Source organism: Gymnogyps californianus, chromosome 16 (genome assembly GCF_018139145.2).
Source record: "Gymnogyps californianus isolate 813 chromosome 16, ASM1813914v2, whole genome shotgun sequence".
NCBI classification, from domain to species: domain Eukaryota; kingdom Metazoa; phylum Chordata; class Aves; order Accipitriformes; family Cathartidae; genus Gymnogyps; species Gymnogyps californianus.
Window position 1 is genome coordinate 3,686,782 of NC_059486.1, and position 26,780 is coordinate 3,713,561.

Sequence of the window (26,780 nt, forward strand, 5' to 3'; positions counted from 1 at the left end):
CTGCTCCCCTCGTCCCCTCCCCGTGTAAGTTCCCTCCATGCTTTCCATCACGGCCAGGCACCCCCCTCAAAACCACACCGCAAGGTACGGACTAACTCCCAACTTAGATATGGAGCAACATTTCAGAAGGACTTGGGGAAAAAATATTTATAATAAAAAAACCAATTGAGCCTCCCTAGAGTCAGCATCACCCATGTCCTGCCCGTGCACCAGTTGTTTCTTCCGTTATCCCGGGACCACTGCGGCCCCACGGTGACTTTCTCCATCACGCTCCCCGCAATCCCAGCGCTGCTCGTGGTGATGGAGCCAGAATCCTGTACCGAGTCCGTCACAGGCATCAAGATGAGCGGGCTACTAGGACCCACTTCCCGAGCTCTGCCTTCACTGGGTGCCACCTTGTTAAAAAGGACACCTGAGACAAAGAGGAACATGAAGAGAGGGGAAAAGAAATGGAGAAACAAGGCTGGGGAAGGACGGAGCGAAAGCTGGGGAAGGGGTGAGTGGAGAAGGATGTGGGGACGCTCTGACCGAACCAGCCCGCTGCAGGACACCAACGGCCTGCGCTCAGCCACACGGCAACAAGGACGTGCTTGACGCTGGGCGTCCAGCTGGAGTTCTGTGTGTTTCCGCAAGAAGGGATAGAAACTATGAGCCTCGCGTTTCTTCTTCCCTTGTTTCCCGAGGAGAGACCCGGCTGTGCTGCTCGCCATCGTCACCTACACAGGGCACAGAGCAGCAGCATCTCAGCAAGAGCCAACAAGCCCGACAACAGGAATTCCTCCCTCCCCAGCAGCCGCTCCTGGAAGACCCACAGCTTAGCAGGAGAGCAGGCGGTTCCTGCTCCAGAACTCGTCCGGCAGGCAGGGACCAGGGCTCACCTTCCGTAAGGCAGTTGAGGTAAGCAGCCTGGACGCTGTTCCCATTGACCAGTGCCATCACCTCGTGCTTGGTGGAGCTGCTCACGGTCTCCTCTTCCCCCTTCCCCTCATCGTCATCTTCTGAGTCCACCAGCACTAAGACATCACCCGAGTCCTGATTCCTGTGAACAGCAGATCAAGCAGAGGTGGGCTGAAAGGCTGAGGACAGCCTGTCCTGACCCCTCCCTCCAGCCTCTGCCTCCCCTGGCTTTGACAACCCTCTACACCAAAACGACCAATTTTGGTGTAGACTCTTCCAATCCTGCACTAACTGTGTTCCAAAGAACAGCTGGTTTCAGACCCTGCTGGCAGCAACACCACCAACGGCATTCTGCGCTGCTTCCCATTCGTCTTCCAAAGTCCTCCAACCACTTCAGGAATATTCATGTACCGAACTGCACGAGCCCCTCCCGAGTGGAGTTATTGTCCCCTCCCGTACAGACGGGGAAACGAAGGCACTCAGAAAAGTCTTCCCATGCCGCAGCACCACAGCTGTGGGAACAGAACCAACGCGGCAAGGGAAGGGAGCAGGGCCAGGAGGGGTGCGAGCAGGAAGCAGAGAAGAAATCCGGTGCCCCTGAACCCCAAGAAGGCACTTGTTCACGTACAGCTATCAGACATCCCTCTTGAGGGGGGAAGGACAGGGGCAAACACCCACACAGAGCGGCAGAAGACCACCATTTCTGTCTACTCTCTAAGTCTTGGGCTCACCTGCGCCAAGGAGCAGCTCTCCTCCACAGCCCACACTCACGGGTGCCTTGCCAGCACCGTCCCTGCGCATCCCAAAGTGATGCCACTCCTGCTCTGATGCCAAGTGCTCTCCTCTCCTCTCATCCTCCTGCTCCCGCACCCACGAGTCTCACTCATCCCCACCGTCCCCTTCCCGCGGGAGGCACAGTTCCCGTGTAAGAACAGCTTTGCTCTGGGGACGGCTCCTGCCTCAGAGGCGGATTCCCTACCCTACAGAGAGATCACTTCTGTCAGGAGGCGGACTAGCAAGGCCACGCAGGACTGGGCTGAGGAAAGTCAACACTCACCTGAATGCAGCACCTGAATGGGAGAGAAGGGAAAAGACAGCGTTAGAAACCAGCCCCAGAGCAGTCCCTCGGGCAGCGCGCTGCTGGTTTTACTGTACAACCCCTGCCAATTCTGCCTGCAGTAGGATGGTCTCTGGCAGCCACACGTAGAGGCACGGACCTGAAGGTGACCTGCCCACGTATACAAGAGCATCAGAGAGGTCACAAGGAAAGGGGAGAAGGCCCAGCACGGTACAGCTCCCTGGAGAAGGCAAGGGGAAGGTGCCTGAAGCACTCAGCTGGGGAAGGGCCTTGTGTTTCCAACCCATCTGCCTCCAGGGTTTTGACCAGGAGCAGGATGAGGCCCAAGGCCTGGGGTGATCATCACAGCACACCAGAAGGGACAAGCTGGTTAGGGATAAAACCAGGCCACTCCAGCAAGGAGTAACCTCCTCCCCGGCTTGTGCAGAGGAGAGCTCCTACCTCTCAGGCACAGGAGGGGATTGTAGTACAAGACGATCCCGGTGACGGTGAGAATAGCCAGCAGGGACAGGACCACCACTGCACCCACGACCCCAACGATGTTCACTGGCTCTGCAGAGAGAAGAGGAGACACAGGAGGCCACCTTGTCACCGGGACATGGATGGATGAGGCAATCTCAGTGCAAGTGATAGAGCAGGTCCTGGTGCCGTCTCAGCTCCCATTTCCCATTGTTGCAACAGTCCCACCAGCACAAGGGGTGAGGGTTTCAGGCACTCATACTTCATTGATATAGAAAGCACCACAGCAAGGCCCCTATTTTTGTGCCCATGTACATTTAGTGAAAGCAAATCAACCCCTGCCCGTTACACCTTGAGCAGCTTGGCCCTCAGAGGTGCTCCTCTACACTCACAACCCCTAGGAGGGACCAAGGATGCTCCTCTCTCAGGCCCATTACGCCAAGGCGAGGGGAATCAGGCCTTTTCACCCTGGGATGAAGGGAGCCAGTCCCACATCTACGCTTGCCGCAAAAGTATGGAAAGTGGCAACAGGCAGAGAGGGCTCTTAGTGGCACATGGGGGCTCGCCAATGGCCCCAGTGAGCTGCTTCCCCAACTCTCCTCAATCCCTGCCGCAGAAATCCCAGGCAGCCCCACTCACGCTTCACTGTCAGGCAGACGAACAACTCCCTCAGCCCCACGGGGTTCTGTGCCTTGCAGACGTAACAGCCCCCGTCGGTGCCCTGGGAGCAGTTCCGGATGGTGAGCCGGGACACGTTGCCCTCCTGGACGACGAGGTACCTCCCTCCGGGTTGGATCTCCACCTCTGGCTGGGTGATGCCCCGCAGCCAGGTGAGCCTCGCTGCCGGGGTGCTCTCGGTCACACGGCATGTCAGGGTCACGTTGTCACCCACAAAGCAGGTCTTCGGGGGCTCCGATTCCAGTGAAGGGATTTCTGAACAGCCCAAGGGGAAAAAAAAAAAAGAAAAAGAAAAGAGTCATGGAGGGAATGGAGGAGTTTAACATAACAAGCCATCAGCCATCTGACTGATTAATAATCATTAACAGAAGGAAGTCAGATAGGAGTTTGGGACTTGAGCACTGTGGGTTTGGCATTCAGCTCACTCACAAGACTTCAGCAGCCTTCCAAGGAGCAATCCAAGCAACCTTCACATTGCTCAGTCCTTCTTTTGACACCTGGCTTTATATCCCCAGGGAAGAACGGTCAGAGGGTTAGCCAGGAGGAAGATGGCAGAGAGGAGAAAGGCATCCCAGGAATCTTCCTTGGGATCAGCAGAGCTCTTGTGTAGCCCTGACAACCCTTGGAGGATAAATACAGCTCAGGTTTTCAAAAGCCACTTTAGTCGGATCCCTTAGATGCCTGAAGGGGGCCTGGGGCACACATGACCCTTCTGCTATAGACCCGGCCCTGCCAAACTTAATCTCAAGATGAGCAAGGCACTAAAACCACCTTCTCACTTTCACACAGGCACGAGTGCTTGCCCAGGTGAAAAGCTTGGTGCAAGGGAGATTTGTCGGCCCCTGAAGATGTACCCAAAACACAACTCACCTGCAACTATGCCATGATGGATCTCAGCTGCAGGACTTCTGTGCCTTGTGCAGGCACCTCTGCACAAGCCAAGCCCTGCCACGCTGCCTCATTAGCATCTTCCCCTGCGGCAAGCGCCTGCCAGCCTGCCTTGCCTGACCACTGCCTTAGTGCTCTAGAAGGCAGAGAATGAGCGGGGTACCTGTCTGCCCCACCATTAGCAGGCTTATTAATAGTTAACAAGGTAGGCAAGTCAACTCACTTATCTCCACAGTGCATGCAGGCTCCTCCTGCTTGACTACGTGGCTCCCAACACACTTGAACACTTTGCGGTGGGAGAGGTGGGAGCTGTTCAGCGTTTCCACGTGGGTGTCTGAGGAGCTCGTGGAGCTGATGACCCAGCTTGAGTTCTCCAGATCATGCCCCTCTTCTCTCCAGTGCAGGGTGGGGTGGGGGTACCCCCCAGGCCAGCTGCAAAACAGCTGCAGCATCAGCCCCGATGAGGAAGTCTCAGCCCAGCACTTCGGGGTTGAGTGCGGCGGATCTATCAGCAAGAACAGCACATGGTTAGAAACATTTCCAAATCACAGCTCTCGGCATCTCAGGGCTGGCTGGAACCCCCGCAAGTGCTTGGTTTTTGCCATCACTCCCCTTGAAAGTCCTCCTGGTTTCCCTGCTTATCTGGCTCCCTGACCTGCGTCCCACAGCCCCAGGGGAGCACAACTCAGCATGGCAGTCAACAGGATCCAAGCAGGAGGCTGTCCTGCAAAAACCCTAATGGCAGCCACAGCCAAGCCTCGAGGGACTAATGCACAGGGAGGAAAAAAAATTATTGCCACAGCTTTATCCAGTGGAGACAAGAAAGCACCTAAAAACACAGCAGGAGAACAAAAATTTCCACACTGCCCTTGGCCACTCATCACAGCACAGATCCTCATGCCTCAGATACAAGGGGGTGGCACTGATTCACACTACTTGAGAACAAGGCTCTGCCTCTCCATGTCGCCGATACAAGCACTCGGATTTCCCGAGGGAACATGGAAAGCATGAAGGCTCTTGCCAAGGGACAAGTAACTAGCTTCTCAGAGCCACCAGCTCAACGCCGGAGCACTTCCTCAGCAAGCCCATCACATTGTTGAAGGAGGAGGCTGTTCCTAGTGTCTAAGACGCTCTGCCCACAGGGAATCCTGGTGACTCCAGCTCGCAGGGCCAGGGCCACGGACATGTGCCACTGAAGCCAAACCAGGCGCGCTTCGCTCCTTCCCGGCACCACTGTCACTGCCATGTGGGGCCAGACAGTATTACTCAGCCACGCACCACGCTCTGTGCCCACACCACACTGCAGCAGTGGGGACAAACTTCAGCAAAGAACGTAGGCAGGGTAAGTCACCGCTGGCCTCATGCCAGGGCCAATCGCTTGGTAACCACCATGACTATGTTTGTTATTTAAATACAGAAACAACTACATGATGGCAGGAACGGGTCAGAAGCCAATGGAAACCCAAGAGGAATCCCTTCGGGCAGAGCAGGGCTCACGTTTCATGCAGGATGAGTTCCTGCCTCTCTCCCATCAGCTGGTTTCACACACACACCCGTGCACAGATACACACACGTGTTCGTTTAACAGCCATAGGGATTCTGGACTCTGATCCAGGCAGAATTACCACACTGTGCCCCTGTGGCTGGCTTGCCTAATCCAACGCTGAACAAGGCCCCACTGAGAGATCAGGCGCTGCCAAAGCAAGCCCTGCACAAGAGGTGTCAGAGGGATGCCTGATGTTTATTTTGCGGAGCCTTTATTCAAGTGACTTTCAAATGACATGAGTTAAAAAAAATAATTAAAAAGTCATGGCAAAACCCCATGTGAGCTACAAGAACATACCTTCTTGGGGCTTGGCTTTCCAGGAACTATATACACGCATCTCGTATGATCTTTGAAACCATCCAGCTCTGGCAAGAAAGTTCTCTACAACACTTCCTCTGTCCCAGCTCTGGGGAGGTCTCATAACTGATCCCGAACCTGGCTGTGGTTAGTAAGAGCAACCTGTCAGCCTGAATCACCAGAAACTACCCCGTGTCGAGACGCGGGCACAGCCCTTCCAGGACGTCCAGCCAGAGCGCTGCACTTTTTTTGCTGGTTCCATGAACCTGCCTCCTGAAGCCATCAGCTTTACATCCTGAACTCCCAGGCTTGCCCATTAACAACTCTACTTTTCTGTCTAAATGCCGAGAGATCCGTTACCAAGATGTTAACATACCAAAAACCTCAAAACCTCCAACCCCCCACAACCAAAAAAGCCTCACAAAACACCAGCAAAAAGGACCTCATGCCCACAGAAGAGCCGACAGCGGCTTATATCAAATTGCACACAAACGTACCAAGGAATCCCTCGGAGGTGTGCAATTGCATGTTTCCTTCACACCATGTGCTTCCTATCCAAGACAAACACAGAACAGCAGCTCAAGGCGGGGCTGCACATTTGTCATGCTGCTAGACTGTTTACTGCTTTTGGTTTTTTTAAATGCAGTTTTAAGCAAAAAGAGAACTTTTTGGTACAACCCATGAGATGGGTTGAAGACTGTCAACTGGTAACTCCCACATGAAGCCTACAGATCTTGGGTGGCTCTTTTACAGCAGTGCCAAGTCTGCGTCTGAGAGGTTCACTCCAGCCCAGGCTGAGTTGCTCCAGTAACAGTGAATGTGGAAAATCAGGGACCGTGCTTCTAGTCTGAGACTGAGACGCTTCAGCTTCTGGCCTTTGCTGATGCTGCTTCTGCTGATCGAAAGCACCACCAGAAATACCTCTCTCACCTATTTAAGAGCACATCACTGTCCCATATCACCTTTGTAACCTTTGGAAATTAATTGACATGTTAATTCCGTGCTAATAAATGAAGTTCAGAGTGCAGCACCAACACTTGGCATGCCATAGATATCTTTTGCTCATGAGTGTTTTGCACCAGTGCTCCAGATCTAGGACTCTCCCCTCCTAAGCCCCACGCCTACATATATATTCTCTGAAGCAGCCTGGAGTTTGATTCCTTCACTCCAGCCCTCCGTGACCCTCCAAACCCCATCTACAGGTTCCTTGCCCCAGGAAGGGAATTTTTATTTGTGTGACTTCTCAGAGACTTAATCTGTACAAAACAGGTACGACTTTTACAACACGCACCCTTCACCAAACACCGAGAAGGAAGGAACACCCTGAATGCAAACAGAAAACAGGTTTCACACACGGCAGGTGTTGACGGAAAGACCAGCAAGAAAAGAAGGGGCCAATAGAGCACAGAGTGTCACCGAAACAGGCAAACTGGCAGCAGTCTTTCCCTGTTCTCAACCCTGTAATACGGGCTTGGCTGGCATAAAGGACAGCAGGTTCCAGCCCAGGCGCAAGGGGCCAGAGCCTACGCCACATTTGATTCGACTTGGTGAAGGGGCCAAGAGTGGTACCAGCCCTGGACCCGTGCTCCCTGCTAATCTGGAGGGGGCTGTTCCCACAGAAGACATGAGGCATCCAGGCAAGATAATGGTTCCCCAGCAGAAGCAGGAAGGACCTGCACCAACAGTGTGCAAAGTAATCGACTTGAGCGCTCTCCAGACCAATCTTCCACCCGTGCTGTGAAGATTTCTAAGAGAATGAATGAATGCAATAGGGATGGAAATGGGAGAGAGCACCAAAAGACACAACAGGACAAAAAGGCTGAAAGAATGGCCCGTGCTGGTACCAACAGCCACGCTCCCAGGACAGTGCTCCCAGCAGTAAATTTGAGGAACGTGGTGTTTCCATCAAAATCAGAAGGCTGCACGGTAAGACTTGGCACAGACAACTCATCAGCTGAGGACCCTCCATTCTCACACCAAAAGGATGGCAACAAGGAACGGCACAGCACACCTATTTCAAATATGTATTTCAATCAAGGGAAAAAAGACAGTGAGCAGCAGCCCCCGTCTTAAGATTTATGAAGGCTCAAGTCAGCCAGATTCTGAGGCAAAGGGCCACCCTGGAACAGCTACAGGGTACAAGAGCTCTGTCCAAAAACTAGTTCATCATCACCAATGAAGAAGGAACTGAAGAGACGTAGTGAGGACTTAACAGCTGGCATTTCGTCCTCTGCATCGCACACAACTGATCCTTGACAGGCCATTTAGACACACGACTCGGTGCTTGTGAGTGAACGTGTAATTGAGTAGTATCAGCCTGCTCACAAATTCTGCGTGATAAGGCTACCTTGCCCTTTTTTACACTATTTTTCCACCAGTGCTGGATGAATCTGGGGTCCTGTGAGACTCAGGGGAGGAAATTCACAGACACGGGACAGACTTACTGGCTACCAGGAGCTGGACCCTGTGCTCGTGGTCCGTCTTGTTCAGCACTTCCTTGCAAGTGTAGTTGCCTTCGTCCTGCACACGCAGCTCTGTGATGCGCAGAGAGCTGTTGTCAACCAGGGAGAAACGGACGTCCGGGGGGAAGGCGACCCTTGAGGAGAAGAGTGGGGGGAAAGAGTGCGGATCCCCTTGAAACCAGACCACCTCGGTTGCTTCTTTGGAGACATTTCGGCATAAAAGGAGGATGCTTCCTCCAACCTTCCCAAAGACCACTTCCTCTGTTCCTGCAAAACGGAAGGGACAGTGTTAGGGATGTAGGGAACCGGCAAAGCCCTCTTCTGTCAGCAAAGACCGAGACATCTGATATATATCTGAGATCCACGTTTGGCGACTATAAACGTTCAGTGCAGACACACGATCAGGAAGAGGGACACAGCTTAAAAGGCTCAACAGGAAAGCAAGGACAAGCTATTTCTGCCCGAGAGAGGAGGGCAACGAACAAGTGACCTGAAGGAGCCAGAGAAGAGCGGTGTTAGAGCACTAACGATGTTGGGTCACAGCAACGTCCATGCTTAGCCAACATTTTGCTGGTCCACTTGCCCAAGTAGCCTCATCCCTGCACCGCTCAGGGGAGCGCACGGTACCGAAAAAGGAGACAAAAACCTCCTCGATATCGGTAGCCGTCCAGGAAGATGACACAACTGTTCATATCCCCCTTTTGCCTTTCCTACTTTCCCCTTGCCCTGCCAAATGGCACTTGGACCCTACAGCAGCTCAAGGGTCTGCAGGAGTCCTCCCTTCTACCAGCCCCCTCAGCGTCTGCCCTGCTTGTTTTCAAAGGGGAATCTTGTTACTTTCAGCACAAAAAAATTACTTTAAAAAAAAAACCAGTGTTAGGACGTGCTGGGGAGCTCCCCTCAGGAGCACGGTGCACTGAGGTACCACTGTAACAGTCACCCACACCCGGTCGCCGCTCCCCTCCCCTCAGCCCCGCTACCTGCGGCGTCCCAGCGCGGCACCAGCCTCCAGACGCAAAGGGCGAGGAAGAACCGGGCTGGCGGCGTCCCGCCGGGGAGCCGCATCGCCGTGTACCGCCGCCAGAGCCTCCCGCCTCGGGGAGGCGGCGCTGCCTGGCCTCCGCCCCGGCGAGCGGACAGGGGAGGGCGAGCGGGCCACGGGCCCGCTCGCCCTCCCCTGTCCGCTCGCCGGGGCCTGTGAAGGGGGTCATGTATCAGTCCCCGCCGCCTGAGCCCCGCCATCTTGGACGCCCGCCATGTTGGGCGCCCCCCGACCCCCCGCCATCTTGGGGGCACTTCCCCCCCCCCCCCCCCGCCATCTTGGGCAGCCCCCTCAGAGCGGCCCGCAGCCGTTCCCTGCCCGGGGAGCCAGGCACTGACCTCGGGTGCAGTTCGAGGATCGGGAACGATTAACGCAAGGAGGATGGTGTTTCCAGAGGACAAAACTAAGTGAAGGTAGTAAGTGAAACCCCGGCCGCCCCGAGGATCTTCCGTAATTCAGCCACTTAGAGACACCCGAAAAGCAGCGGGAGCGTGAAGACCAGTGGTAAATGACCATGAACTGTGCCACAAACTGTATGATTCTTGGGTATGGGCAAAAAAAAAAAAAAATATAGCAGGCAGCAGGTTAAACCAAAGCTGGAGAGGAAAGAAGCAGAGCACAGACCAAAGAGAGACTGGGAGGAGGAAGCAGGTGGAAAGGGTAAAGGATGAGCTTCTCCACAGCTGGAGGGGTCCCAAGGAAAGAGGCAACAAGGAAAGAGAAAGGTACGAAGGTTTTCAGTTTCTTTAAAGGTGTCCCTCGCATTCCCCTGGGTGAATGTAACAAAGCACAGCCAGCATGCTGATAAATTTCAGCAGCGGATGCATTAGGAGGAATTCTCCCAATGACAGGGTTTTTTTGCTGAGTGATGCAAAGTGGACCCAGTGGTCCTGCATTGCCCACCACTGCAGACAACAACTTCCAGGCTGGTTTGTTGTATGTAGTATTACATAGATCACTTCTGTGCACAACCCCACAACAAGGGCTGTAAAGCATGTAGGTATCCTCAGGTTCTTCCAGGACATCTTACCGCTTGGGGAAGGCACAACACGGCCAGCTCTCCAGCAGCCATCACACACTGGGCTAAGGCGTTGGGCTAAGGCGTACATGGCGCAGAGTGCCGAGATCCGCGGGGCTGCCCCCACTGGGCCCTGGCACATAAATTATAACCTAATTAACGGCAAGGCAAGGCTGTTAATCAGGGGCAGCAGTGCTGCTTTAGGTAATCGCTCTGCCAGTGCTCGGCCTCTCCCGCCCGGGACGAAGACCGGGGCGGCACTGCCGGCCGGGGAAGCCGGCCCCCGGCCCCGGCCCCGGCCCGCCGGCTGGGGGCACCCCAACAGCTGGAGCGGGGGAAAGGCTAGCGGCGCGCCGCCACCAATGGGAGCGGAGCGTGGCGGCGCCTCCGCCAATGGGAACGGGGGGCGGGCCGAGGGGGTGGGCGGTGATTGGGCGGCGCGGGCGCAGTGCGCGGAGCGGAGTGCAGCAGCAGCCATGCCGGTGGATCTGGGGCTGTGGAGCGGGCCGCTGAGCCTCACCGAGGTGGAGCAGAAGCCGGTGCACCCGCTGCGGGTCAAGTATGGCTCCGTGGAGATAGACGAGCTGGGCAAGGTGCTCACGCCCACTCAGGTGAGCGGGGCTCGGCTCCGCCGTCGGGGGTGTGTCGCACGGGGGCACGGCAAAATGGCGGGGGGTGGCCGGGCCTCTTGCGCCTTCGCTCTGGCAGCGCCCATCGGAGCCTGAGCGAGTGCGGGGGGGGCAGAGAGAGGTGCCCTGCTTTGCTGCCGACTTGTACGGGGGCGGCATGGTCAGGCCTGGCTCCGTGCGGCAGGAGAAATCCCGCTGGGTGCGAGCTGGCCTTGAACACCTCGGGTGTTGCTGCCTGCGCTGGTCACACGTGGCCTCCATGTGCAGTGCAGCTGGCTGGCGCAGGCTGCGTGCTGCAGGGCTGGCTGCTCGTGCTAACGCTGTCATCCCTTCAGGTCCAGCATCGGCCCACCAGCATTGAGTGGGCTGGCTGCGATCCCCAGAAGCTTTACACTCTGGTTCTCACAGACCCCGATGCTCCCAGTAGGAAGGACCCAAAGTTCAGGTAACGGGGGTGGGCAACTCCCTATTTTGCCTGGGGAACATGGAGCCTCCCTCTTGGTCTGAGCAGAGGCTTAGGAGGTCGGGAATGTGCTCCACCTAAGGTGCAGCAGTGAGTCTGTGGCTTGGGATAGAAACAGTGCCCTTGCACCTCTCCTTGAGACAAGGACAGCATGGGGAGGAGCAGCTGCTTTTGCCAGGGGTGTTTGGAGGTCTGTTGTAGCTTGAAGAAGCACAGCATCTGCTGCTTGCTCTAATTTGGCACATGTGTGAGTTGAAATTAGGTCTGTCTGTGCTAGCAGTGGAGTCTTAAACCTGGGACCAGCTCACCTTTCTCAAATCAGGCTCAGAAGTGTGTGGAATACCCACTCGTAGGGGTTAGGCTCTGGGTTTCCCAGAGCCGCAAGGCAGGATGACAGAGCTGGTTTTGACAGGCTCTGCATCCTGAAGGAGGCAGTACCTGCTCTAGGACTGGTGCTCCTGGGGTTTGGCAAACCAGGAGTGGCAGCTGTTAGCTTCAGTTACCCTACACTGACAGCCGTACGGAGAAGCAGCAGCTTGGAGGAATGAAGGGTCTTAGCTGAGGCTGTGATGCAGTCTGATTGGTTTTTGCCTTCTCCTTTCAGGGAATGGCATCACTTCCTGGTGACCAACATGAAAGGCAACAATGTGGGGAGTGGGACTGTGCTGTCGGATTACGTCGGCTCCGGACCTCCCAAAGGAACAGGTCGGTACCTGGCTGCAGCCGTTCCCACGCTCTGAGCGCGGCGGCGCCGTGTGGATCAAATGCGGTGCGCAGGGGAGGGTGGGGGGGTCTGCAGAATACTGGCTGCCCGCTTGGCGTGCGCTGCGTGGCTGGGCAGACGGCCCACGCAGGACCGCCTGCAGCTGCTTGTAGCCACGGCCAGCACGGACACGTATCGCCACCATCCCTTTGTCTGGTGACAGGCCTGTGCTGTTCTGCCTGCAGTTGGTAGGCAGTGTTGCCTGGGAGCGGGGAAGCACTAGCCTAGGCAGGACACGAGCTGTTCAAGCATATCTAGTGCAACTTCTCTAAGCTCCTTTAGCTCTGTCATGCTTAGCCTTCTGATCCTGGAGAATGCAGGTGTCCGTTTCCCTGTGCTCCTGGGGTCACTTCAGAGCAAACCTTAAACCTGGGAATCGCAGGTGGCTGGCACTTGTAACGCTGTCTCCTCCCCGCAGGGCTGCACCGCTACGTGTGGCTGGTGTACGAGCAGCCGAAGCAGCTGACCTGCAACGAGCCCATCCTCTCTAATCGCTCTGGTGACAAACGAGGGAAGTTCAAGGTGGCTTCTTTCCGCAGCAAGTACGAGCTGGGGGTGCCGGTAGCTGGCACTTGCTACCAGGCAGAGTGGGATGACTATGTGCCAAAGCTCTATGAGCAGCTGTCGGGGAAGTAGGGCGAGGGGACCTGAAGAAGCACTGTGCAGCACCCCCTGCACCCCTGGAGACCAGGCTGGTCGGAGTATGTCGCTGTAGTTTTTGTTTGATAGTGAGTTGAACCCAGCTGCTCCTGCCCTGACCGCTGGAACTGTAACCCTGTCACTGTCCCTGGCCTGAACTTGCTTCTGTGTCGGTGTGGTCCAGACCTGTGCTGTGCTTTGGCTGACTCCCGTAGGTACAGGTGATTGCTAGCTAGATGAGCTTCTGACAAGGTGTCCCTGTAAGGGCCACCCCCTCCAGGCTGACCTGCTTAAGGGAAACCAAAGCCTTTGCGAGTTAGTGTCACTTCAGAGTGTCTCTGCCGTACTGAAATGGTATTATGTGGCAGTGGTGTGGGTACAGAACCACTTCTGGGTTGGTGCTGGCTGTGTAGTTTCCCCTTTCCAGGAGAGGGGATGGCAGTCTAAGGGAAACCACCCTTTTTTTATTTGGCCCGTGCCTGCACTTCACTGAAGTGAACCACTAAAGTAGCGAAGGTATAGCTGGTAGGAGGAGGCAGGGAAGCTGGTTTATAGCACTACCTTGTTCTCTGTTGCTACTCAGAGCTGAGAGACCACTTCATTTTGTTCAAGTTCTGTTGTGACCTGATGTTAATGTGCTGTTTGCTCACAGTGCAATTAAAAACTTACCAAGGTGGATGGTGTGGTTGTCTTCTTGGGGGACGAGGGCAGTGCTTACAGCAGCAGCAGCTTGGTGTCATTGGGTTCCTTTCCTCCTCCTGGTGTGAAGAGCCTGGACCCTCTGACAGGAGCTCCACCCCCTGGCAGCGCTGCCTGAAACAAGTGCTGATGCTGGAGGAATGCAGCTCAAAGTGGTCACGTCTTTCCATCCAACAGCCTACCTCGTACAAATTTAAAGCTACTCGCCTCGAGGTGCAGCTTGCCGTCACAGTAAAGTGAGTGCTGGCAAATGGGAGTGCTGGCAGGCTGGCTTCAGAAATTCAGAGAGGACACTTCTTCTTCCAGGGTGTTTCTGAAGCCACTCTCTCACGCAGCAGCAGCAGGACAATTTATCCCCTGAAAACCTCCTGTCACCTCTTACCACCCTTGACATTCCTTGCAGCTGATGGGGCAGCATGTGCTCCCAGCTCTGCCCCGTGCCTTGGGAGCTGTGGCGGAGCAGAGCCAGCTCTCGAGGAGCCCTCCCACCCCCTCTGACAGCCTCCCTGTGCCTTTAGCCCACGTTTGGCAGCTGGCCGAGCACCCTGTCCCTGCCTGTCCCACGGGATCTCCCCACGGCCCGAGCCTCAGGTGCGGTGCTCCCTGGAGGCCTCCTTCCCTCCGCCCAGCAGGTGCTGCTCTGCAGGAGCCCCCACCACCGCAGCTGAACCCCGACTGCAGATTTCAGCTCCTGTGAGAAGCACCACCAGCTTTACTGACCTGAAGCCACTTCCCAGCCAAGCTGCAGGGTCCCAGTTGTTTTCCTGATCCTCCGACAGCTTGCAGCGAGGCCTGGAGGTGTCTCCTAAGTGCTTAAAGCAGAAAATGAACCTTCGGTCCAGTCTGACATCTTTAAAAGGTTAAAAGAGATGAAGCCAATGTAATTCTACTTCACAGAACTAGAAGCCTTCCCCCTTTTTTAAACTACTTCTGCACCCGAGTGGTCTGGGAAATGGGTATTGAAAACCACAACATGCTGCAGCAAGGCCCTGTAAAAGAGTGCCTTTTAAGTCAGAGTAGCCAAGAAAGGTGGTTGGTTTCTGCCCGAAGGTAGTTTTTCAACCCAGCCATTAAAACATTAAACATTACAACAGGATGGGTGGTTTTTCAGAAAAACATCCCCAGCTACACAAGATGAAGATCCAGAAGCCTAAGCGTATCAGGTGGGTGGCGACGTGCTTGAACAGCCGTGCTTCACTGTGCTCAGCGAGGGCTGATCCATCTCCCTTCTCAGGCTGGAAGCAGGACATAAAAAAAAAGAGCCACGATCCATTAGCCTAAAAACCTCCGCTGTCAAGAAAACCAGGTTTGGGACAGAGCCCCAGCGGCTCCTCCAGCCCTGCCAGCAGAGCCCCAGGCTGAAGGACGGGGCTGGAGGACGCCTCACCCCTTCGTGCATCCGCAAGGGGAGCGCTGGTGGGAGTGGAATGGGTCACCTCCCTGTTCCCACCTGCAGCCTGTGCCGGGGACCGGCCACGAGCCGCTCTTCCCACAATGAGACAGCGAGGCGTTGTGATGAACACTTTTATTTACAAATATAATTAAAAGCTCTGACAGTTATTCATGCTCTTCCTTGGAACCTGAAAAATGTTTTTGTTGTTTTGTTGGTTTTTTGTTGTTTTTTTTTTTTTTTAAAGTGCATGCAAAAGAAGTAAAGCCTTTTTTTTTTATCTTTTTATTGTAAGAAAATACACAGTTTGAAAGTGTGAATAATGCAATATTTATGACCAAGATCATGGGGTTGGGGGGTGGACTTGGGGGAGGAACAACAACAAAAAAAAAAGAAAAAAAAAAGAAAAAAAAAAAGGGCTGGGGATGATCTAACAGACAGTGTTGAACTCCGAGTACTGAACTGGAGAGTGGGCGGGGTGGCTGGGAGCAGGAGGGAAGGGGGGAAAGAAGTAAAAAAATTTTTGATCAGAGAAACAGTTAAAATACAATATGAAAATAAGTAAAAGCTCTCCTTAAATTCCTTCTATACACAAAATACACGATTTGACAAAGCCCAATTTGTGCTACTGGGATCCTGTGGGCTCATTTAAGTGTATTCACATTCTCTGCGACAGCAGAAAATGATTATGATACAATCAAGAATATGCCGAGGACCGAGGTCTCATCCCCGCCTCGCCTGGCATGGTTCTTCTAAAAATCACCAGATCTTTGCCCCGCCCCTCCCCACCCCCAAAAAAGTAATAATATGTCACCACTGATATGTACATCACGATTAAGTTTTTTTCTGTAAAATGTATCAAATTTTTCAATCTTTAATAAAATTTTTTATTATTTAATTATTCCTGATGAATAAATACCAAAAAAATAAAAATAAAATAAAATTATGCAGCAGCTAGTTAAGGTAAGGCTGCGGATTTAGTCTCTCTCCCCCTGGGTTTGTATATATCTTTTGATAATATTTTTTTTTTGCTTGTACTTTCATTGATTGGTGGTAAAATGAGTGATTGCTCAAAAGCAACATACATCCACTTTTTTTTTTTTTTCCATTAAAATTGTCTCCAAAGTTTTCACTGAAACATTTTTAATCATTGCACAGAGACATCAATACTGTGACATACTATGGAAAAGACCGCCAGGAGCTGTCCTGCACCGGGACTTGACACAGGGGGAAAGGGGGCCCCTGATGGAGTAAGAATATACAGGCACTAGTCCGACACGATGTCAGTAAGAGAGACAGAAAGAGAGAGAGCACGCCCGTTAACATGGGGAATGTTGGTTTTGCAAGTTTTATCATTATTTTGTTTGCTTTTTGTCTTTTTTTCTTTTTAAATGGCAAAGAAATTTAATCTCATCTATAGTCCTCCTTGGGATATTCTAATGTGACCAAATTCCCAAAGCCCATTCGCAAGCTCTCCATGTCAAACGTTTCAATCTCTCGCTCCTGCCTGTCCAACAGAAACTTTATCCTCTCGCTGCGTTCCTTCTGGAGGGCGGCTAGCTCCTCTTCGATCTGAAAGAAGCACAGTCAGCAGCCCCTTAGCAGAGCACCACCGCCCCGGGTACGGCAGCTCCCGACGGGTACGGCAGCTCCCGACGGGTACGGCAGCTCCCGACGGGTACGGCAGCTCCCGACGGTACGGCAGCTCCCGCGGACGCAGCTCCCGACGGTATGCAGCTCCCGACGCACGGTGCTGACACCGCGTCTGAGGCGAGATCGCCACGCCTAACCAGGCACCCCCAGCAGCCCACCCAAAACATACCTTTTGTTCAAGATGTGCCCTGCGCAGCGACACCCGTTGCTCCAGCTTCTGGAGTTCTCTTTCATGCTGTGCTTCTGTCTGCATCTTAATTTTGCTCTGGTATGCGTTGAGCAGCTCCATCTCCTGCTGGAGTTGCAGTCTCAGGGCTTGGCATTCCGCTTCTTGGGCCTCGTCCAGCCGTAGCTGTAAGATCATCAGGAAAACAACATTCAAACCTCCACTAGTAACTTCTCTGCTCCGACACTAGCGATGCACCGCTCTTCCTTCTCAAAGCCGGGGAGCCTCTGGTGTTGGTGGCAGAATTAGAAAGCAGGAAGGGCTTCATAAACAGCTGCTACCCCACTCACACAGAGGCAGAAGCCTCAGAGAAGATCCAATTCTAAAACCCCAGCGTGCGAGGGGCAGCAGGGAAAGGATGCGTGTTCTGGGGGGTGCTTATTACAAGAGGGAAAGTGCCGCCTGATGCGTTAGTTAAAACACTTGTTATAAACACAGCCGCATCGCTCACCATCCAGGGCTAGGACAGGAAGAACACAGCGTGCTGCAAGGACTGATGGCCCGACTGTACCCCACCTCCACGCACCTCGCTCAGAGACCCCCTGCCCCGGGACAGGAGGTGCCCGACGCTGCACCTACCGCTTGTGAGGCCATCATCTCGTTGATGCTCTGCTCATACTGCTCTGCCAGGATGGCGAGCTTCCTCGTCTGCTCGTCCTTCAGACTCTTCAAAATTGTCTTGTGCTCACTCTTTGGAGTTACTTCCAGCTGGTGATTCTTCAGTGCTTTGTACTGCTTAGTTTGCACTTTGCATGTGTCCTGGAACTGCTTTTTGATCTGCATTTCCATAGCCTGCCAAGGAAGGAACGATGTGAAGAGCACGAAGAGCTTTAGGAATGGAGAGACTATAGTACCTCCAAATGGGCAGGTCGGTGAGAGACAACCACAGTTCCCCTATGCTCTGCGCTGTCTCCTGACCCGGGGCAGCAGGGTGTGCTCCACACACACAGCGATCGAACGAGCAGCATCAGCTCAGGCCCTGCTTCTGCACTGACCATGGGCCTGGGCCAGGAACAGGATCCATTAAGCCCTCCTCAGCCCAGAGCATCTCCATCTCCTACCACTGCTTCCTGCAGGTCGCCCAGCCCGTCACCCTGCTGCCTGCCTCCCAAAAAGCGTTTGGTTTTTCAAGGCCTCCCGTTTTGCTGCCTCACCGAGGCCTCCGCAAGCTGCCTCCCCCACCTCAACCACACGCTACATGGAAACTGCAGATCTGAGAACTAGCGAGGGTGTGACAAAGTGCATAAAAGCAAACGTGCCTTTTTGGACGTTCAGAGGAGGAACAGAAACCTCCCCCAGCAAGCAGCTCAGAGGTTTCTCATCAACCTGCAGCCGAACTGGGACAGAGCACAGCGCTCAGCACACCCATGTTCTCTCTCTCTCTGTTGACTTTGAAAGCAAGGAAGCATCACCCAACCCCTTTCCATATCAAGGTTTATAGGCTGACACCAGTAAGGGCCTGAAGAAAGCACAGCTCCTCAGAAGCAAATTCTGTAACACTTTGCTAAGGACTAGCCTATTTTTACCCAACAGCCTCAATTAGCACGGGACTTAAAAAATCCTCAGTGAGCTCATTGCTATAATAGCCCACAACTTTCTTATACCAGAGCAGCCCTGCGCAAAGGAAAGGGATGCAAGGGAGAGCACACAGTGCTGGTGGAGAACGGTGGTTCTGCAGCATGGATGCTGCACGGAGGAGGCAGCAAGCACACAGACCAGCCTGCCTGGCAGGACAGAGTTTGGCAAAGGAGGAAGGTAAGCTTCCAGCACCTTCAGGTTCTTTGGTTGCTGCCGGAGCTCCATGAAATGCTTCCTGTGCAGCTCCCGCTCTCGCCGCTTGTTGTATTCCAGCTGGTTCTCGAGCTCAGTCTGGTGCTGCAGCCGGATCAGGTCCATTCGCAGCTTCTGCAGCGTGTGCAGCTGCCTGTACTCCAGCTCGCGCGTCGACTCGTCGTGCCGGATCAGCATGGCATGCTCCATTTCCTTCTGGGTCCGCTTCTTGTTTAACTCCTGCACAAGAGGACAGCAGAGCACAAGAGAAAAGCTGAGGAGTGATTCTCTGTGCCCCGAGATGCAGTAGTTGAGTTTGCGAGGCTGGGTGTCCTGGTCACTCCTCTAGACGACATCAAGGAATTCCACGTGCCACAGGGAAACACAAACCCAGCAGCACGATGGGAACGCTATTACAGCGGCCACCAAGCATCCATCCGTCCATCCCCCTGTAACCTGCTGCTCTGGCAGCTCCTGGATTACCCAGGGAGTCTCCAGCAGGTGGCACTGGGACCACACGCAAGCCCTCTGTGACTGCTGAGAATCACAGAAGTTTTTAACTAAATACATCCTGGGGTGCTCAGAGCTGTGGGCGTCTGGGCTGGGGTGACTGACAGAATCAGGGGCTCTTATTTGTCTGTTTTAATTACCCTAAGCCCCTGCTAGGCACTGGGAGGTGAGGCTTCCCTCATATGACTTATACTAGAATGGCCAAAGCAGAGGTGAACAGCTCCAACACACCACATCAGGTAAGAAAAAGAATTTAATCTACCACTGTGTACAGGTGGTTTTTGGCCCCAGGCGCAGCACGTGTTACAGCCCAAGCCTCACACAGTTTTGTAATGTGCACGTAAGAGTTCCTGCACGTGGTGCCCTGCAGTCTAGGGAAACCTTCACTGAGTTACAAGCCAAGGAAGAGGAAGACACCAGATTCTCTCCCTGATTACTGCTAATATTTCTGTCTTGAGGTATCAGCAACAACCTGTGGAGCATGGAGCTGAATCCAGCTCAGTCAAGCAGTGATTACAGCTGTACCCCTTGCTGATATTTGGTGACCTTCACAGACGGTCTGCTGGTACGTCTCAGTTTCAGCTCTCAGGTTTACAAACTCATGGCTGTGCTTCATGCTAGACTAAGCCAGGCACAGCAGGGGCTGCCTCGCGGTACGCACACGCACAGTGCCCAGCACAGGGAGGGCCCAGTGTTGGCTCAGCCTAATAAGTTTCTGCAGTAGAGGCAAAAAAATCCAATTATTCTGAGTTGTTGCTTCCATGTTGTAATCCTGTTGTAATTCTCAACATCAGCACCTGCAAACGGGTGCTTCAGCCCCTTTGGCTGTTACAACTGTGACAGGTTTAAGCTAGGAGGATGGGGAAGGAAACAGGGCCAGGTCTTGCCTCCGCGTTCTTGGCCATAAGGGTGTTGCATGTTTACATTTGAGCAAAACCTGCACCTTAACAGCCAAGATCAAAAATTAGATCTACTGGTGTGCTGAAATCATTTCCCACTTGCGCAAAGGCAGGTAGCACACTGAACAGGCAGTACGTCAGCCCGTGCGGTGAGCTGTGGCAATTGTGCCTTCATCTTAGGACAGGACAGCCAGGCTCTCTCGTGCCCATTCCACACCTGATTTCAGTTTGCACAGCGTGAACAAACAGAGGCACTCCACTTCTCTCAAACACTTTCCCCATTGCACAAAAAGAACCTCTGTGGTTACTTAAAATATCAAGAAAAAAACCATTTTGAGAGTGTTATTTACTTCAGGCATCTGATCCAGTGAATTTGAATTAGTTAGTAGGAATGTTATTTTCGGGAAATAAACACTTAGATCATTCTGAAAATTAGGTCTCTTTTAAGAGCTTAAATGCAGGAGCTCAGAGGAGTGTTTCCTGGTTAAAATACCATGCTAGGTAACTGAATTCTGTTCTCATCCCTGCCACAGAGCTTATATGCTGTGATAAGGGTGCCCAAATCTGATTTTTCACACTCATTCATTTTCAGGGTGTCCGAGTTGAGATGTCTGGATGTGATTTGCAAAGCAGCTGAGCAGCCCCAGGCTCATCTGAAGTCAAGAGCAGCAAAGCTCCAAACAGGTAAAATACAGGGCAATGTTAAGCATGCCAGAAAATTTGCTGGTAGCAGACTAAGTACATGATTATTAGAAATTTTTGACCACTCACTCGCAGCCTTTACTAAAATACCTTCTCATCTGATAGTCTTTATCCAAAAATAACATTAATGAAGAATTCAGATACTATAGTGATGACCACAGAAAAAATCTACAAGTAATAATTCTTTCTCCAAAGTGGTATTTGACTACAGGCAGCCTGTAAGGCAAGAGTTAATAACTAATGAGGAAAAGCAAGATGTTGAATAGCTTCTCGTTAACAAGCTATTGCCCATTCTGTGCGCTAGTTTGAGCAGAGCCCAATGGAAGAGAAACATCTGATTATTTGAAGACAACCAGAATGCAGACACACAAGAGGACTGCATTTTTGGTATTTCTTACATTTGTAGCATTTCATTCTGCAACCCTAATACTGTTTTTTTTAAAAGGTTATTACTGGTTTATTACACATATTTCAACTGTGTAAGTTTTCTTGAGCCAACAAGTAGAACTCCTCACGTGATGCCCTTTCAGCCATCCCACAGCTCTCCCACCGGTGGCCCTGGCACTCAACATGGCACAAACTGCCCTGTGCCGCGAAAGAAGCCCAGCAGGATCCCCCAAAATCTAATGCCCAGGCGCTCAGATGAAGCATCTGACCCAGAGTGGGTGGCCCATGTAATGTTTCTGTCTGCAAGTCAACGATGCCACCCCTCCTCAGTTAATAACAGCAGCCACATCTGTGTGGAAAACCATTTCCCAAAACATGTCTCCTACATTTTTCTCAGTTCTGTTTAGCAACTGGGAACATGAAGATCTAATGTATGTTTTACAGACATGAAGCTAAAACAATTAAAGAAACGCTTGGGAAAGGAAGTGACGAGTGCCATACTTCCCGAATGTTCTGCTGCTCCATCTCGTGCCTCTTGATCATCGTTTTTCTCTTGAAGAAACGGCAGTTTTTGTCATAGTAGAGTCTCTGCTGGCTGAGAAGATGGGCCTCCTCTTCAGCCTGTGTGTGCTGCAGGTTCTCTTTATGTTTGGATATTCTTTCTTGCTTCTCTTTCTTCGGCGTGCTGTGGTCCTCATTCATTTCCTGCATGCATACAGGGTCAAAAACAAGACTTCCCTTAGGATCACAGTGACACAGGACTTGGAGGACCTTCAGTCCCTGGCTACTCCTCTGCCATTCAGTTCACAAAAGGACACCGAAATCCTGACACCACCACCGGGTACCAGCACACCAGATTCGTCACCTGGCCATGCCCAGCCCTACTGCCTCTAGAGGGGTAGACCCACCAAGAGGAGGAGGAAAAAGTGGCCATTAAACACAAACGTCTCGGGGGCTAAACAGTGCAGCAACAAAAAGACAGTAAGACACCACTGCAGGGGAGGCTCTGGCTGTCCAGGAAAGAGACCGGGTCAAACCACTCGGCTCCCTTCCCAGCTCTGCACTTGTTTTACAAAGGAGTCCAGCTTGGGCTTAAGTTTTATTTCAACAGGACTCATGCTTGATTCTCTATCAAATCAGATACCTAACAGAGCTCCTTGCTATGCGTTTTCTCACCTCTACGTTCTTAAGAGCAAATGATTTTTGCGATGTGGTGGGGACGCTGTACTTGAAGTAATGCGATTTGGAATAGATAAGCTATATACTAAGTTACTTCTATTTCTAATTCATATAAGTGATCACAAGGCTTTTAGTCAAGTGAGATCTAAATGGCTGCTCTGATTACTTACAGCTTAAGCAAAAAAAAAAAAAAAAATGAGGAAAAAGGGGAAGAAGAATTCTCTGGGAAGTCCCATTTTCCCTCATCACCCTTGGTTTCAAAGATTCTGCTCTACAGCAAATTGTGAGGGCACCTCTAGCACCCTTACAGATTATGCTAGAAATGCTGCCAGATGCTCCCAGTTCCTGAAACTTTACTTGCTGAGAATCTAAATTTGCTTCCAAGCATGACAGCATCCCTTAAACCCCTGGGCTGGCCCAGGTTTATCAAAACGAAAGTCTAGTTCATGTTCATTCCACACCCCTTCAGCTCTGAAAATGATGGTTTCTTGCCTCTTTAATCTTTTCCTTGCAAAGCTTGTATTGTTTCTTCTGACTTTCTAAAAAGGTCGCCAGGTCTTTCTTTTGCTGAGCCAAAATCTGTTGCTGGAATTTCTTTTCATCTGCTGCAGCTGCCTTTGCCTGCAAGGAACGGGGGGGGGGGGAAGAAAAAAACAAAGGGTGAGGGAGCAGGTACTGAATCCAGTACAAATCAGTCTTCTCTTGTGCATTTTTTGGTCTGTCATTCTCCCATCACTGTGCTAGACAAAGCCAGGAGTATTCAGCCACATGAAAGCTGCCTGCACAAAAAACCCATAATGCCCACATACATTTAAGAGTTTCCTCATGCTTCTTACCTCTCCACCAAAACCACCCCAGAGGGTAAAACCCCACTAATTTACCATATGGATTAACGTGTTGATTTTTAAACAGACTGAGTAACAGCAGCAAGCTTTGTCATTCCTCAGCCATGAGGCAGAAGCTCCCTCCAAGGTCTCCACAGAATTAGTCTCTTTTAGCCAGCTGTCACTAGCTACAATATTGGTCGACGCCAATGGAGTGCCCGTCATCCAGAAGGCTGACTTGTAGCTGTGAAGCCATTTCACAAAACTGGCCAGGGCAGCTCCAGACAGTAACCATACAGTGCACTTAAGAACACGGGTTTTAAGCAGTACTTCCACAGCCTTCTCTTAGAGATGTGGTACACACCTCTCCCTCCAATCTTCATGTACAGCTTAGGGATCTTCTAACTCTACTCACCTCTTTCTCCATCACAGCCACTTGCTTCTTGGCCAGCTTCTCCAGCTCAATGGACGAGTTGTTGGCATGCGTCTCCACCTCCTTCTGCAGCTTGAGGCGGTGCTCGTCCATCTCGGCCTTCAACTTGTTTTCCAGGGCGATCAGCTGCTTCTGGTGCTGGCGCCGCATCCGCTTATATCCTGACATCTGTTCCCGCAACTCGTTCTCCTGCTCATGCTCATGGATCTGTCTTGTAACCTGATGTCAGGAAAAGGGGAAGAAGTGCTACATGGCCGCCTTCACAGACAAGTTGTCTCCGTATTAGCTGCTTACCTGTAAACCAGACCCTGCTTTGCTGTACTCTTAGAAATCAACTTTCAGGGAATGCTGTTCCAGGTTTCAGAGGGTGCTGGTGTTTAGTATCACAACGAGGCCATAAGGTTTCTCTCTCCTGATTTTTACCCCCCATCTTTTCCTGAGAATTTTATGTGCTTTTTCAGTAACACAGCAGAAAATGCCATGTTATGAATAAAGGCAACAGCAGGTTACTAATCACTCCAGGAAACGCTAGAGGAGATCTGGAAACAAAGGTGGCTGCTGGACAGCCTTCTTCAGACACAGGACTCAAATCCTGAGGGTGACATGGACTTAGAAGATGGCATCCATTTTAAGAACCCCCCCAACCCACCCATTCTTTCCTTCCTCCTCAAGTCACCACAGTTCCAATTCAGTCCCTCAATACCTATTTCCTGCAATGAGTAGCCTCCTTCAAAATTTCTTCTTAAAATTCAAGAGGATGGCAGACTGAGCTCATTCCCTACCGGAATTGAAAGTTTTCTAACAAGGGAACACTGTTCTGGAACTGTGTGCTCTTAACAAGATTGATCAGATGGTCTAAGCAGATTTTAAACCCCGCTCAGCTGAAACAAACTCACAAGTTCCACATTCATTTCCATGCCCAAGTGTATCCACGTGAAAGGAAGAAAAAAACCCCAGTAAATTGTGCCAAAAATTTTCAGAAGAAAATGCGAATGGTAGTGCTTCCATTTCAAAAGAAGAAAAGTGTCCAAGACTGATTTTTTTTTTTTTTCTTTTTTCATACAGTCCCAGGAACTTCACATATAAAGATCTGCTGATCTTTTATATGACAGTCCTGGGAGCCAAAAGCTGGAGCCCTTAGTATATGTGTAGAGCTGCAGTCCCTGGTCTTGTATGAGGGGACCTCTCCTTTCACACTTAAATATGAAGCAAAGAGCTCAGCCGTTTGAAGGTGGTCATTGAAACTTTATGAACCAACAGTCCTTCCTGCAGTCTGCAAGAGCCCAGTCTTCCTGATGAATTCCTCCATCGCAGCCAAGAGAAAGAACTGGCACCTACTACAGTACTGCTGTCATTCGAAGGCTATTTTTCAGAGATCTTCAAAGTCAGTTCAGATGTAGGATGGGATGCACCTACAGACCTGAGAAGGCTCAAGTTCAACAGAAGAAGAGCAGCTGCTTTACCGAGCAGCAAACCCAGCCCACTTGCTGGCAGCCCTGTGCTTCAGGACTAGTAGCTGATAGGAAGCAGTGATCAAGCAAGAGCTCCAAAATCAACAAGCAAGTTTAACACCACAACTGATGTGTCACCCAAGGCAGACAGCATGCTGCCACCTGTCTCAGCTCAAATGACTACCAACACTTGGGAGGAGTGTGAAGAGGAGGTTAGGAAGAGCCTTCCAAAGCCTTCACCTTGAAATAGATCAACCACAATTCACAGTAAATAGTTACCAACAAAGAAAATTATAGCCAGAGTCCCAGAATAGAAACAAGACATGAAAGGATGAAGCTACTGAAGTGGACAGCCTCTGTCTTCCCCCCATCCCTTCCAAAGACAACCCCAGAGAGAAAAGGAAACATCTGATTGCAAAGAAAGAACTAGCCTGACTGCAGTGCTGTGTCAGACTCCATTACCAGGAAGTGATAATGGTGGGTTCACCACATCAGTGAAGTCAAACATCAACTACGAGGTCAGTGATGATGCATAAATCACATCCTCCTTGTACAAGGAATTTTGGGATGTTATTTTGAAGTTGACTGGATTAAATATATACTTACACCTCAGCAATTGGTGTAACACAGCAGCCTTCAAATGCTTGAGACTAGGTAATGAAACAGATCTAAGCCAGATACCAGGAAGATGTGAGATTGTAGAAATGACTACGGAAACACACACAGAGTATTAGCCCTGTGTATTGCTATAGTTCAAAAAGCTTTTTTTTTTTTTTTTTTTTTTTTTTTTAAAGTGTAACAGTGACAGCCATACTTTGCAGAAGTTGGTAAGCATTTGTAGGAGCTTGCACATTTCAGTCAAGTTCAGCAAGAATAAGATCTCTGACAGAAGCTTCCAGGTAATGAAAGTTCCTCTGAGAAGTCATCCAAGTTAATTATGAGAGACAGATGTCAGGTAAGACAGGCAAACCCCCAACATTTCACATATGCCGTTTTCTCCGTTAAGTGACATACGACTTGGAGAGAACAGACTTGGTCAGGGACTTGCGGAGACACGGAGCTACAGTAACTACCACGGAGCAGTACAAGATCTTCCTGGATGTGCTATTTTTGAGGCCCGGCCTTTTTGTGAGCAGTGGGACGTTCTGCACGGCACACTCCGTTCCAAGAAGTTGGCAGAACAAAGCAAACAGCAAGAGCATAAGAAAAAATGGATCTAAGAATCTGCTAGCAACTTTGCCAGTCTCCCCTTTGGTCTAATCTCTAATGAGATTTAGAATGTGCACTTGTTTACAGCAAAAATCATTCAACTTCTAACCTTATTTTTTTTTTTGCTGCTCCTGTGCACCCCACTTCCAGTTTTGCTCAGCTTGTCTCTATTATGACAAGAATTCCATCTTTGAAAGATTCCACATTAGGTCTGGGATATTTATCCCCAACAATAGGATGCAATTACTAATTACAACACTAGCTGATAAAGCCTTCCAGTCACAGCAGATGAGACATTAAAAAGTCAGAGGAAGACAAAAGAAGCATTTCATTCCTGAAGACAAGAGGGAAGGAGAACAGCAGACTTGGTGGACATCTCGTAGATTTAATGTCTACATTCAGCATGCTTGTGCTAAAGACCTACTTTATCACCATAATCTCTAATCAAGACCAACACTCTTCAGAACTCCATCTTCAAAGACAAGGTCTCCAAATGGTGATCTCAGGGCATGAATGAAATTGGAAGAAATTAACATTAGTTACTGAATATGACCAGTTCAGTACCAGAGAAGTACTTCAGATTAAGCAT

At 51.3% G+C, this 26,780-nt stretch overlaps 3 protein-coding genes across 5 annotated transcripts in view; 1 reads left to right on the plus strand and 2 right to left on the minus strand.

Annotated features, from left to right (window-relative positions):
• Positions 1 to 132: 132 nt before the first annotated feature.
• Positions 133 to 9,385, minus strand: VSIG10 (V-set and immunoglobulin domain containing 10). The gene is made up of 8 exons (XM_050906786.1): positions 9,286 to 9,385; positions 8,288 to 8,572; positions 4,224 to 4,505; positions 3,074 to 3,367; positions 2,417 to 2,527; positions 1,955 to 1,967; positions 879 to 1,039; positions 133 to 716 (listed from the first exon to the last, which is right to left on the minus strand). The coding sequence occupies exons 1-8, from the start codon at positions 9,368 to 9,370 to the stop codon at positions 646 to 648; spliced, it is 1,302 nt and encodes a 433-aa protein (XP_050762743.1). The 5' UTR covers positions 9,371 to 9,385; the 3' UTR covers positions 133 to 645.
• A 1,442-nt stretch (positions 9,386 to 10,827) lies between these two features.
• Positions 10,828 to 13,535, plus strand: PEBP1 (phosphatidylethanolamine binding protein 1). The gene is made up of 4 exons (XM_050906644.1): positions 10,828 to 10,976; positions 11,330 to 11,439; positions 12,062 to 12,162; positions 12,639 to 13,535. Exons 1-4 carry the CDS (start codon positions 10,842 to 10,844, stop codon positions 12,854 to 12,856), a joined length of 564 nt encoding a protein of 187 aa, XP_050762601.1. The 5' UTR covers positions 10,828 to 10,841; the 3' UTR covers positions 12,857 to 13,535.
• Positions 13,536 to 15,745: 2,210 nt separating this feature from the next.
• The window catches only part of TAOK3 (TAO kinase 3), a 94,565-nt gene continuing 83,530 nt past the window's right edge, over positions 15,746 to 26,780 (minus strand). For all 3 annotated transcript variants that reach the window (XM_050906398.1, XM_050906397.1, XM_050906396.1), the window contains 7 exons: positions 23,514 to 23,750; positions 22,767 to 22,895; positions 21,597 to 21,800; positions 18,598 to 18,837; positions 17,407 to 17,619; positions 16,771 to 16,953; positions 15,746 to 16,520 (listed from right to left, as the gene is read on the minus strand). In XM_050906398.1, the coding sequence (XP_050762355.1) occupies positions 16,359 to 16,520; positions 16,771 to 16,953; positions 17,407 to 17,619; positions 18,598 to 18,837; positions 21,597 to 21,800; positions 22,767 to 22,895; positions 23,514 to 23,750 (1,368 nt within the window). In that variant the 3' untranslated portion in view covers positions 15,746 to 16,358. The remainder of the gene's footprint in view (positions 16,521 to 16,770; positions 16,954 to 17,406; positions 17,620 to 18,597; positions 18,838 to 21,596; positions 21,801 to 22,766; positions 22,896 to 23,513; positions 23,751 to 26,780) is intronic.